The 12,014-nt window shown below is 43.8% G+C and overlaps 1 protein-coding gene across 1 annotated transcript in view; it reads right to left on the reverse strand.

The window, feature by feature from the left end:
• Nucleotides 1–2,559: 2,559 nt before the first annotated feature.
• Nucleotides 2,560–12,014, reverse strand: part of LOC140906549 (carbonic anhydrase 13-like) — a 41,046-nt gene continuing 31,591 nt past the window's right edge. Inside the window, 3 exon segments of the mRNA XM_073330660.2 lie at nt 2,560–4,941; nt 9,310–9,465; nt 10,612–10,674. Of these exon segments, the coding sequence (XP_073186761.1) occupies nt 4,828–4,941; nt 9,310–9,465; nt 10,612–10,674 (333 nt within the window). The 3' untranslated portion in view covers nt 2,560–4,827.

A 12,014-nucleotide genomic window follows, 5' to 3' on the forward strand; every position in this document is an offset into this window, starting at 1 on the left:
TCCTCAGCCTCGCTTCCTGTATTCCACATCCCCAATCCCTCCCAGCCTGTACCACTCGCCCAGCCACCCGCACTCCACACCCCCAGCTCCCCTGTATCCTCCCACTAGTCCACACACACACACTCTGCTCCCTCAGTGTGCACCCCTCACCCACAGCCCAGCCCACACCCCCACATTCCACACCTCCAGCCTGCACCCCCCACCTGGCACCCTCTGTAACCCCTGCACCTTTCTGAATGCACTCTTCACTATCAGACTTGCAGTATTCGCAGTGGTAGCACCTTCAAAGCCTGGACATAGTTGAAGTGGCAGCCAGGGCTGACGTGGAGCTGGGTGGGTTGCTGCACTTGTGGCCAAAGCCCCTGCAGCACTCACAGTGCCACTAGGAGTAGCTCTGAGTTGCTGAGTCATGGCCATGGCAGTGAACTTACCTGTGATGGGGGTGGGGAGTAGGAGCGCTTCCCTAGCACCCCAGGTGGGGGCTGATTCCTGCTCCTTGGAGCCCTGGCTGGTAGCTGCCCTCTCCTCCAGGCAGTTCCACCAGCATCATCCCTTGCCACCGCCACTGCCACCCTGGGCAACTGCCTAGTCTGCCTTTAGCTAGAGCAGCCTCTGCTCATCTCTCTGCCCCTTTCCCAAACTATGGTTCTATTTTAGAACTTCATCCTGCACTTTTTGTAGATTCACAGATTCCAAGGCCAGAAGGGACCATTTTGATCATCTAGCCTGTCCTTCTCTACAGCACAGGCCACGGAACTTCTCCAAAATAATTCCTAGAGCAGATCTATTAGAAAGACAGCTACTCTTGATTTAAAACTTGTCAATGATGGAGAATCCACCATGCCCTTCATACATTATCCCATTGGTTAGTGCCTGCTTTCTCTGTGGGTAAAGGCTGCAGGATCTGACCCAGAGAAAGTGATCTGCTTGATTGGGCCGTTTAGGTAGAGCCTCTTAAAGGGCTTTGGGAAGATGCATTGCCCCTGGAGGAGTACTGAGAAGCATTCTACTGGAGTGGGCATGCTCCTGAAAGAAGCATGCCATCTAATAGGCTACAGCTTACTTTCCCATATGTTCCTACACAGCTGGGCAGCTCTACTGGCTGGTGCATTGTGCATGGAGCTGTGGCCATGCCTCCCTCCCACCCTCAGTGGGGCACCGTGCACGCAAGAGAATAAAAGGAAGCAGAACCTGTATTCCCATGAGCTCAGGGACTTGAATTCTGCACGGTCCATACAAAAGGAGAGAGAGACATTGTGACTTGACCCTCTCCCTGCCCTCTGCACATTACAGAAAAGCAAGAGCCCTACAAAAACATGAGATGTAAAGGCCAGATTCTGCCTGGCACTGTTGCAGCTGCAGAGCCAGAGGAAGGGAAAGTGCTAGGGGTCTTCACCACTTTGTGCAGCCCGCACAGGTACCAAGCCAAACTGCAGACCCTATGCTCCCCAGAGCCCAGGAACTGCTCCCCCACCTACCTTCCCTGCAGGAGCACAGTGCCCCAAAGGGGCTGGGAGGCAGTGGAGTTCCCCTGCCCCCACATCAGCAGGCAGCAGAGCTGACTGGCTGCAAGATGGGTAATAGGACGCAACCCACAAAAGGGTGCAGTCGTGGCACAGTTGAGCTCCAAGTGCTATTTTACCATTCTGTTAAATAAAAACTGTGGGCTAGATTCTGGCCCCCACCATGCACCACCAGTGTGGTAAAGAGAGGTTAAAGGGGCTTTCAAGCCAGTTTAATCAGCTTCTGGGGATTCCCTCAGTGTAACTGCTGAAGTTTTGGCCCAGCTAACTCCACATCAACACTCTCACAGGCACCAACATGGAGGCACGTTAGGGGAAGGACTGGTGGAAAAGGAAGGTGGCTGGACTGCATTCTTGATCCAGTATCTCCAGCTGTTGGAACAACTCCTTGGAGGTTGGGGCAGCCAGGCACAAGTAACAACAGTCTTGAGGCTGCTCTAAATTGTGCTGGCGTCGGAACTGCCCTGAGAATCATAAAGCTCCACAGCCTCACTCAGGTCCTGGAGCCAAGGGTCTGTTTAATTCTGAAAATAAAAGTCTTGTGACAACCAGCCATCCAGCTACGTGTCATTCCTGACAGCTCCAGTTCTCAGCAAATGCCCTTCATCTTTTGGCTGACTGCACATTTCATACTTCTCGGTATCAAGTCCCAAACACAGAAGGAGGCCAACACAATCAATATATCGAACAAAGCCACTGCTAAGAGGCAGAGGAGGTCTATGTTTTAGCACTGCCTGCTCAGTTGCAGTATGTCTCAGCAACTAATAGGGCACCACAATAGTTTAGATGCATTGTACTAAAATAAAAAGTGCCTAAGACATTGGATGACCTAAGATTGCCCAAGACATTTCACTTAGATCCTGTTAACAATATCTACTCCAGACTTCGTTTCAACTACTTTGTCTTCCGATCCATCACAAAACTAGAGCTGAAAAGCAAATGCTGCAACTGAACCACAAGCTTGGCTGTGGGCATCTAGGCAAATCTGTAGGCTGTCGGCAAACTCCAGTCTATTCAGTGGAAAGTACAAGACACATTGACAACATCTGTTTTTATTTGATAAAATCCTTACAAATATCAAACCACTGTATCGACTCCACTATTTATTTTCAATGCAGGAAAAACAGCTAAAACTTTTTATATTTCTAATATGAATACACACAGCAGTAGCCTCATTATTCCTGTCCTCAGGCAAATCAGTTCTTTAGCACCCTTTACACAATGTGTAAATTTCATTCATGACATCCTGCAGCTACTCACACGACAGGGAAACAGACCAGATGCAACATCAGGTCAAAAAAGAAAGGGAAAAAACACACGTGCCAGCAATTATACTCTACACACATACTTGTCATTTGAACAAGACCACACTCACTTTTTTTATATCTACCTGGGTCCTCCTGCCTATCCTGGTTAGCGGGGACTGAAAAAAAAGTGCCTGCAGGTTTTACATTTGGCCATTCTTGTCCACAGCTCCTGTTGCTGCATTGCCTCTATTGCTTCTCCCATGGACAGTTTTCTTTTTCTCACTGCTCAAAATACTGTATTGCAATGAGAGGATCTGCAGTAACAGAAGCAACTTAAGCTCCCCCTGAGAAGAAGCACTCTACTGGAGTGGAGGAGAGGACAATAAGACTTACTTTATCTATCTATCTATCATCTAAACCAAACTAAACAATCTATTTACTTATAGAGGAATGTGAGGGACTCGGGAATCTCTGCAAGGTTGGCCTTGCTCGTATGGTATCCCCTCAATTTTTCCCTCCTGGAGGATGGGTCACCGTACCAATGGAGAAGGCAAGAGGTGCAGCCTACAAAACCTACAGTCCTAGGCATCCTGGAGAAAGAAATACTCAGTTGCATGGAAAGGTGGCTTTCCCTCCATGTGGCTGCTCTCATACTTCCTCCCACTCCTGCACGAGTTGTGTGGCCACTGGCTGATTCTCCCTTGGCTTCACGGTTACAGCCCCGGAGAGAGTCAGGGGGAGTTACTACCACTTCATGTGGCATTAAATCCTGATTGGATTTTTGAGCAGAAATCCACAGGCTCAACAGGGAAGTTGCTGTAGAGAGTGGCTGGTCCTTTGCTCCACTCCCATCAACATCCAGCTCTGTTCTCAAAACAAGGCATGGCACCAGCTCCGCAGAAGACCAGTGGAGAAATGCTGAAGGAAAAAGATTGAGACGAAAGAGCTACTGAGATTTCAGTTCCCTTTGCTTGCAGAAGCAGAAGGGAAAGTTTGGGTCATAATTTTCATATTTTAAGGGCTACAGCTAGTTCATTAAAAGCAAAAGAAGAAAATTGGCCAACTCCATGAGTGCTCCAGGGCCACAACACCCATGGAAAATAATTAGTGGATGCACTGCACCCACCAGCAGCCAGCTCCCTCCCTTCCCCGCAGTGCCTCCCATCTGCTGGTGTTCCACTGATCAACTCCTCACCCTTCCTCCCAGTGCCTCCCGCCTGCCGCAGTCAGCTCTTCCACAGCATGCAGGAGGTGCTGGAGGAGCGGGGAAGAGCGGGGATGGGGCACAGTCAATGGAGGGGTGGAACTGAGTGGGAAGAGGTGGAGCGGGGGCGGGAAGAGGCAGGACAGGGCTTGGGGGAAGGGGTGAGGTGTGGGTGGGGCAGGAGCAGGGTCTGGGGCAGAGAGGGGGCTTGAGCACCCCTGGGCCCCGCAGGAAGTCGACGCCTGTGAATACATTTGTATACTTTATGGGTTAAATGTCATTAGTGGATACTATGTTTTTTGGTAAATCTATCATGGCGTCCCAACTTAAACAGGATCCCTTTGCTTATGATCAGTAATGGAATCCTACCAGCTTTAAAATACTAAGTTCTCCTTGAAAATTAAAGGAAGAAGCCAGTCTAGTCCCTAAAGAAAGATTTATGGTGTTAAAAAAATAGGCTTAGCCCTTTAGGGGGCTATGTATCCTCAACTGCAACTGACATGAAAGGGAGTTGCGGGTGTCCAGTACCTTGCAGGAGTTGCTCAGCGCTTTGCAGGATCAGACTCAATATAAATGATTGTATTCACATACACAGACTGAAACGAAGTTGTTCAGAAAGCTCTGCTGCAAACACTAACACCACAATGCACACGCACCAGTTGGGGCAAAACCCATTCAAACCAGTTAAAATCAGCCCAAGTGCTACAAGTCAGGACATCTTTGTCTTGCTGAAATGACTGCATTGAAACTGAATAATAAAATAATACCTATTCGTTAGGCACAAAGCATATTATTATTAAAAAACTAATTCAGCCTAAGTGGTCTCAGCAGTGGCTGATTCTTGCTTTACTCCTTAATTCCTTCTGACTTCCCGTCCCTTTAAAGGCTGTGGTGGCCGGTAGTTTCTCAGCATGCAGCAGGCTGCCTCTCCCTCAGCAGTACACAGAAGGCTGCGGAATTTGGCTAGCTGCAGATGAAAAGAGGTATATAGAGTTCAGCAGAGAATTGTCATGCTAAGGCTAAATGAAGAATTCTAAGTAATAAACATGAACATACTTGTCACCTTTATTTCACCAAGAAGTATGGGGATCGTATTTTCTACAGCACACCTGGAATGGCCAATTGGCCATTTCAGCCCTTATTCCTGTTAGCTTTTATTTTTCATTTACATTTTGTGAGTGATGTTTCAGACATTGTCTGGGTATAGCACGGTATTCACACTTGATCTTTCCTAACCTGAAGCCTCAAAAGAATTCTCTTTTAAGATTTCTGCACTCTATTTTGCAGTCCAAAGGCCAGCATAATTCCGACTAATTTTTTCGTCCCATACGGATTGCCTGGGAGCCAACATGAGCAAGCAAACAAAATCTGATTGTATGCCGTCATGGTGCAGAAATATCACCATCAGTGAAGAGTGATGGATGCTGTGCTACAAAACACTTCTCTACTTACCATTTTTACATCATCTACCTGGCACACAATACAAAGCAAATAATAATTACTAGAGATGAGCCCAAACTGAAATATCTGATCCAAACTTTCTCTCTCACACACACTGACAATTAGGAAATGTTTAAATCTTTATCCAAACTTCACAATTTGGATTTATCTCAACAATAAGGCAAACTGGAATGCCCAGCACAAATAATTATGAACTGTGAGGGCATTTAGATCTGGATTTGATTCCAGATCTGAACCTTGCTAATCTGACCTATTGTGAAAAGTTATTAGTTTTATACACTAGCTTGCTTCAGACTGATTTCCTTTATTTAGTTAACATTAGTAGGGCAGCACAAAAGTCATGATTCTGATAGTGGATATATTGTACGTTATGGCAGGGTCACTGTCCGGGGGGAGGGGGGAAACAAACTTCCTTCAGAAAACAAGCATCAAAAATAAAGTGGTTATTAAGATAGTTATCTGGGAGAGGCAGCAGAGGGTAGAAAATAGCTGATGACCAGATTCTCTCACTTCCTCACACTGAGTAGAACCTTACTCCTCAGGTACTCCCATTGATTTCAGTAGGTCACTGTCTTTTGCTTTGGGCTGTGCCACAGAAGTACAGTTTAGCCCTAAGAGAGTAGAGAATCAAGCCCACAGTCAGAGCCCAGAAGGCTTTAGGACTGGCCAGGAGAGTCCCATTCTTAGGGTATTTCTACACTTCAGAGACTATACCAGCAAAGCCATGTTTTCAAAGCTATGTTGGCATAATCTCTTAGCGTAGACACAGCCTACACAAAACGAAGAGATTTTTCCATTGCTATAGGAACCCCACCTCCTCAAATGATGGGAGCAAGGTTGACTGAAATATTCTTCTGTCAACACAGATATGTCTACACTGTGGGGTAGGAGGGCATAGCTAAGGTTTTATTTCCATACCCATGACTGCCATAGCTATGTCCATCTAACATTTTAGTGTGGACCAGGCCTTATTGTCCCCTCTTAGGGTCCTGAGCTCCACGCTCCCAAGTAGGAAAGAGAGAGAGGCATGCTAGGCTGCTTCTCCATAGTTACAGTCTGGATTCTAAGCATAGAGATCCAGCTGCAGGTGCACCCTTACCACAGAGCTCCCTAGAATCAGGCTGCCTGTCTGTGAGCCTAGAAATATGGCTAGAACAGCAGCACTGGGAGGGGATATATAGAGTAAGGGTCACTCTACCCACAGCTTTAGGCACAGACTGGGCACAGACCATACTCTGGGGGGTGGGGGAAGCTCCAGATACAGGGGAGAATCAAAGGGGGTTACATCAGGGAAACTCAAAGTGGGGTTAGGGGCAGAAGGTGATCTTGGGAGGGGAAAGGAAGAGAAGTGGAGGAATTCAAGAGGGAAGCTAGCCCAGGAGGTGGAGGTGGGGATGGAAAGCTAGGGAAAACTTGAACTGAAGTAGATGGAAATGATGGATGGCAAGGGAGGGAAAAGTATGTAAATGGGGTGGTGATACTTATGTATTACTTATGCAAATCAGTAAAATTTGCATAATACATCCAGATTTCCAAACTCAGCCTTATGATGTATGTCAGTGTCTCAGTCGACAGAATAAAAACAGAAACTACTGACTCATACTTCTTTAATCACAGTTTCATTGGCAGGACACCTCAAAACCCAAAATTAAGAACATGCACCACTATGTAAATTAAAGTATTTAAGTAACTAATAACATGGCACGCTCAATTAAGAAAATGTATTTGAGAATAAATTAATTTTCATTAAGCAATTAATTAACAAAAAGTAAAAAATAAAACAACTCTCCCTTTGAAGTTACTATTCAAAAAATTAAGGCATTTTTTCCATAATGATGTTTCTGGTAAATCACTGGAAGCTTGAAACTGACATTTGTTTCTTTATTTTTAAAATATTTCCCAAGTGGAAAAGAATAAAATCAATAGAGGAAGAAATTGTATTTTAAGCTTCTAAGAAAAAAATATAAAAATGAAGAGTTAACAAGCAAATTGCAAAGTAGTACCAGTCAAGGCATGAACTATGATTTCCTTTATGTTTGTACAGCACATGGCACGGTGGGCGCAACTGGAAACAAATAATATGTAATAACAAACCATTTTTTGTATTTAATTATAGAGCATATAAAATATCACACACTGAACAGGATAGATCGAATTTGAAATAATACATAGTAAGAAATGAAGTAATGTGTTGCATCAGATACTGATACTTCATTCCCTAAAAATGGTATACACGTTCCCTGTTCCATGCAACATTGCACTTTTAAAGTATCTTAACTAGAGACTATGCCCAATCAAATTTGGATTTGGGAAGTTCAGGGCTGGATGTAAACTTTGGACAGCAGTAATAATCATCATATAGCACCTTTTCATCTTAAAGAGCTTTACCAAGCCCAGTAAGCATTATACCTATTTTACAGATGGGGAAGGTGAAACACTGAGTGGGTAAGTGACTTGTTCAAGGCCAGCTGCTCCCAGAGCTCAACGTCTCTTGATTCCCTCACTGGTGTCCTATCCACTGAAACACCTGGTTTGCATTTTGATCAAAGATTCAGGCCAGTTCTTATTTCTTCTGAACTGGTTCTTTCATTCTTAGTAAAATGCTACTCAAAGAAAATGCTACACATAAAAAGAAGGCTACTCTTCATGTGACCTTTAAACTTCCTAGCTCTTCTTTTGAGTATTTGAACTTTCTTGAGAGATAATGCTTCTAGGTTGAGATCCTGGCCCACTGAAGTCAATGGGAGTTTTCTTTCTGATTTCAGCGGGGCCATGATTTCACCTCTAGAATCCGCCAGCAAAGAGATACCAGTCAAACCACACCATTTAAAACTTAGCAGCTACTGGGCCATGCCACATTCTACCAATCTTAATCACACTGAGTAGCATCACTCAGTGGGACAATCTTATTCCTCTTAATTATAGTCCTGCTAGGGGATTAGTCTGAGCTACAGGATGGCTCAGCAAAGCTGTTCATTGGCAAAGTTGGAAGTGGCATTATCTGGCAAAGAACAATTAATGTTACTGAGTGAGTTATCTATAACACAGAACAGGTAAATACTGAGGTGTGATAAGCCACAAGTTTGTAATGTGCCAACTGGAGTAATGATGCCCACCAACAGCAGCACTGGTTACCAATTCCTAATAGTAGAAACCCATATTCCCTTTAGCATCTTCATTGCATAAGAATATTAACCTCAGTAACCACTGGATGTCACTGTTGGTCTACAAATATACAGCTGGAAGGTCAATTTTACAGCTGCAAGTAACCTGAGAAATATAAAGGGCAGTTCCAAGTGGTGTGCTCATCCCTCTCCTACATTCATTTAGCCTGACTGTTAGGAACTAGTTATTAGTAGTAACCACAGTACTCAGATCAACCAAATTTCATACCCTTGGTATCTAGGAAAGGCTCTGTATTTATTTGGCCATTTGCTAAACTGGAATTCTATAATGAATGAGTTAAATACAAATAAATAAATGGATAGTGGCGTTTTGGAGACAGTAAAGTATACAAAATTAAACTCAAGTGGTTCTTATCATCACCAGAACCCTCAAATGAAATTAACTATCAGTTTCTTTCTTGCATTTTTCCCAATTTGTAGCTCCCAAACAATTTTTTTAAATTTCAAAACATTTTAATAATAATACTTGATCATTCTGATGCCTAAAGGACATCAACAAAAATTCATGTTAATTTCAAATTTATCTAGAAACTCAAGACAAAAATGTAAAGCACAAAATTTGGTAGGGTAAGAAATGTCATAATTAAATATCTAAAGCTATAAATAAAATAGTCTTGTGAGTATCACTTTAAACCATAATTCAGTTTAAAAAACATTATATTTGAAGGGTTGGGGGGATCAAAGTGTACCTGCTCAGAGGAAACACTTATAGGCTCTCTGAGAATTATCCAGATGACACTTTCAAGAAGAGGTGGAACAGTAAGAGAGCCAAGATAAGTCCAGTAGTCCAGAGAGTGAGGAAGCAAACAGGAAGGGTCAAAGTTTGTGAACAGTGCTTGTTTACCCTGGAAAAAGAAGCATGCACATTCTAACCCAGAACCACCACATTTAGCAACCACTTATTATGCAGTCTAGTTAATTTCTTTATGGTGTCATAACATTTTGTTTATTTAAAAGTGACAAGCAGGATCTCCCCCACTAGTCATGCCAAAGGAGAATTATGGAGAGAAAAACTGTAAGAGATTGTTCCATTGGTGGGGGCCAGGTTTGCATGGCTCTGGAGGATCACAGAGGTACATCTACACAGCTCATGGCAATGAGCCTCCCAACCGAGCTCCACAGACTTGGGCTTGCGCTACTGTGCTAAAAATAGCTCTGTAGATGTTGCATCTTAGGCTCTGAAACCTAGGGAGGGGAGTGGGCCAGAGCTACCCATGTGGAGGTCCTGTGCCTCTACAGCAGATCTGCCCCTAGTGTTCCTTCTGGTGACAGCAGGGTTCCACTGAAGCCATGCTACCAGGCACCCCTGTTAACTATGAATAGCCTAGTGATGGGGGTCTGATGCAAAAGTAATACAACATCGGGATATATTATCCTTTGCTTGGAATGTCTGTAGAGCTGATGGGATGGCAATCTGTGTCTTCTGCAGTCTGACACTAGCCCATTCATGCCTCTCTGGTCCACCCATCCATGCCCTCCCTCCTCATGTGGATTTTTGGATTAAGAGAGAGGCTTCTGCAGGGTTTGATGTCACAGAGATAACTGCCCCCCTCCCGGTCACAAATGAAGGGCCAATTAATGCATGCAAGGCCACTCCATGTGCTGATCAAAGGGGACACGATTCTCTTCTCCCCCCATAAAACAAGGGAGGAAATATGTCTCGACTCTCCATATTCTTAAAAAAAAATCCCACAAAAATAAAATGTGCAATTATCCTCCATCAGTGATCTTGATGATAATGTTATTTGTCAGGGATTAAATTGTTACAGCTAATTAATGATCTTCTCCCCTCCCCCCGCATTGTACAACAAAATAATTACAATGTGCTGGTTTGCGTCTGACTTTATCCAGCAAAAGTGCCCCTAAACTGCCCCAAATCAGAGCTAATCCTTGTTTACCGGCTGTAAATACCTAAGGAATGTGAATGTGAAGCATGGAAGAAAAAGAACAGCAGCAAGAAGTACTGGAGAATTTTAGGAGAATTACTTTACCTTGGCTCTAATGGTATCCAAACGGTCAGTAATTTTCTTCAGCTGAGAATTACATTCACCAATCTATAAAGGCAAATAGTCAAAGATCAAACTCTCGAGGGAAGAATATGCATTCACTTTCCACTTATTAATGTTTAATTTTAAAGTTTTTCACACAGGGCCTGATCCTTCACCCAGTGAAGTTAATGGTAAAACTGATAAACATCAATGGATGCAGTATCAGGCCATTATTAATTAAAACAACCTGGAACAAATGCTGATTATTCAGAAAGAGGGATGTCATTCACTTTGCTGAGGCTATTTTTTCATTAGCTGTATCAGTCTGGGGAGTTGATTTTATTTTTAGTTCACTTTTTGTGGCAGTAGAATAAAAGCTATTTTTCTTAACAGTGTTTTACAGAGGAACTGTAAGAACCTCAGGCTGTATACATGATGTGAATAAATTAGTCTACACCCTTTTTAAGCTTAAGTTTTTTAAAGCACACTGGAAAATTCATGAACATGACTCTTCTGTGTGACTCATGCAAAATCAGGTTTCTCAGCAATGTTCATTGGGTCAGGAGGGTGTACACTGGGAAGGTGACAACACGTATAAAGGAGTGGCTCATGAAAAGAGTACTTTGTAATTAGTTGGCAAGAATGGGATAGGTTCAACATGAACAAGCAGCACAAAACATGTCAAGAATCCCTGATGACACTGATCTCTGCAGCATGACAGCTGTAATATAGTCACAGAGGTGAAATTTACCAGTCAGCACAGGGACAGAAGGCTCCAGATGAAGCAGAACCATTGCAGTTACACAGTATGGGAGGAAAGTGGGGAGAAGGTAGCTTTGTAGCAGCCCTCCATATCACTGATATCAAGCAAAGCTTGGTTTGCATTTGCTTTGCAAAGACAGGGTGTGTGCCTGTTGTGTAGCCAGGAGTCCTGCAATTTTGTGGATGCAAAGGCCACAAAATCCTGTTGACAGCAAGGGTCTTAAGCACTGCTCCAACCCAGGGCATTGGCATTTCCAAAGTGGCAGTGGCCATCACCGTATTAACGTGACACTGAAGTAGGGGCTACAGAGCTGCTCGGCACCCTGTCCTCTAATCACAGGTTAAGTTTTTTGTGTCCTTTCTGGGGTTCCTTGCACAAAGTCAGTGAGGCTGTGGGATGGGGTGATTTTTTTATCCTAGAATGAGCAGGTTATCAAGTGTATGAGGTACGATTTTGTTCAGAGATTTTAAGGAAACCCTCTAATGTTTGTTTTCCTCTTGAGACAGAAAAGAAGCAATTCACCATTGGAACAAACGGCTAAGCGAAGTGGTGAATTCTCCATCTCTTGACATCTTCAAATCAAGACTAGTGCTTTCTGGAAGATATGCTTTAGAAAAACACAAGTTATTGGGTCATACAGAAG

Source organism: Lepidochelys kempii, chromosome 2 (genome assembly GCF_965140285.1).
Source record: "Lepidochelys kempii isolate rLepKem1 chromosome 2, rLepKem1.hap1, whole genome shotgun sequence".
Lineage (NCBI taxonomy): Eukaryota > Metazoa > Chordata > Testudines > Cheloniidae > Lepidochelys > Lepidochelys kempii.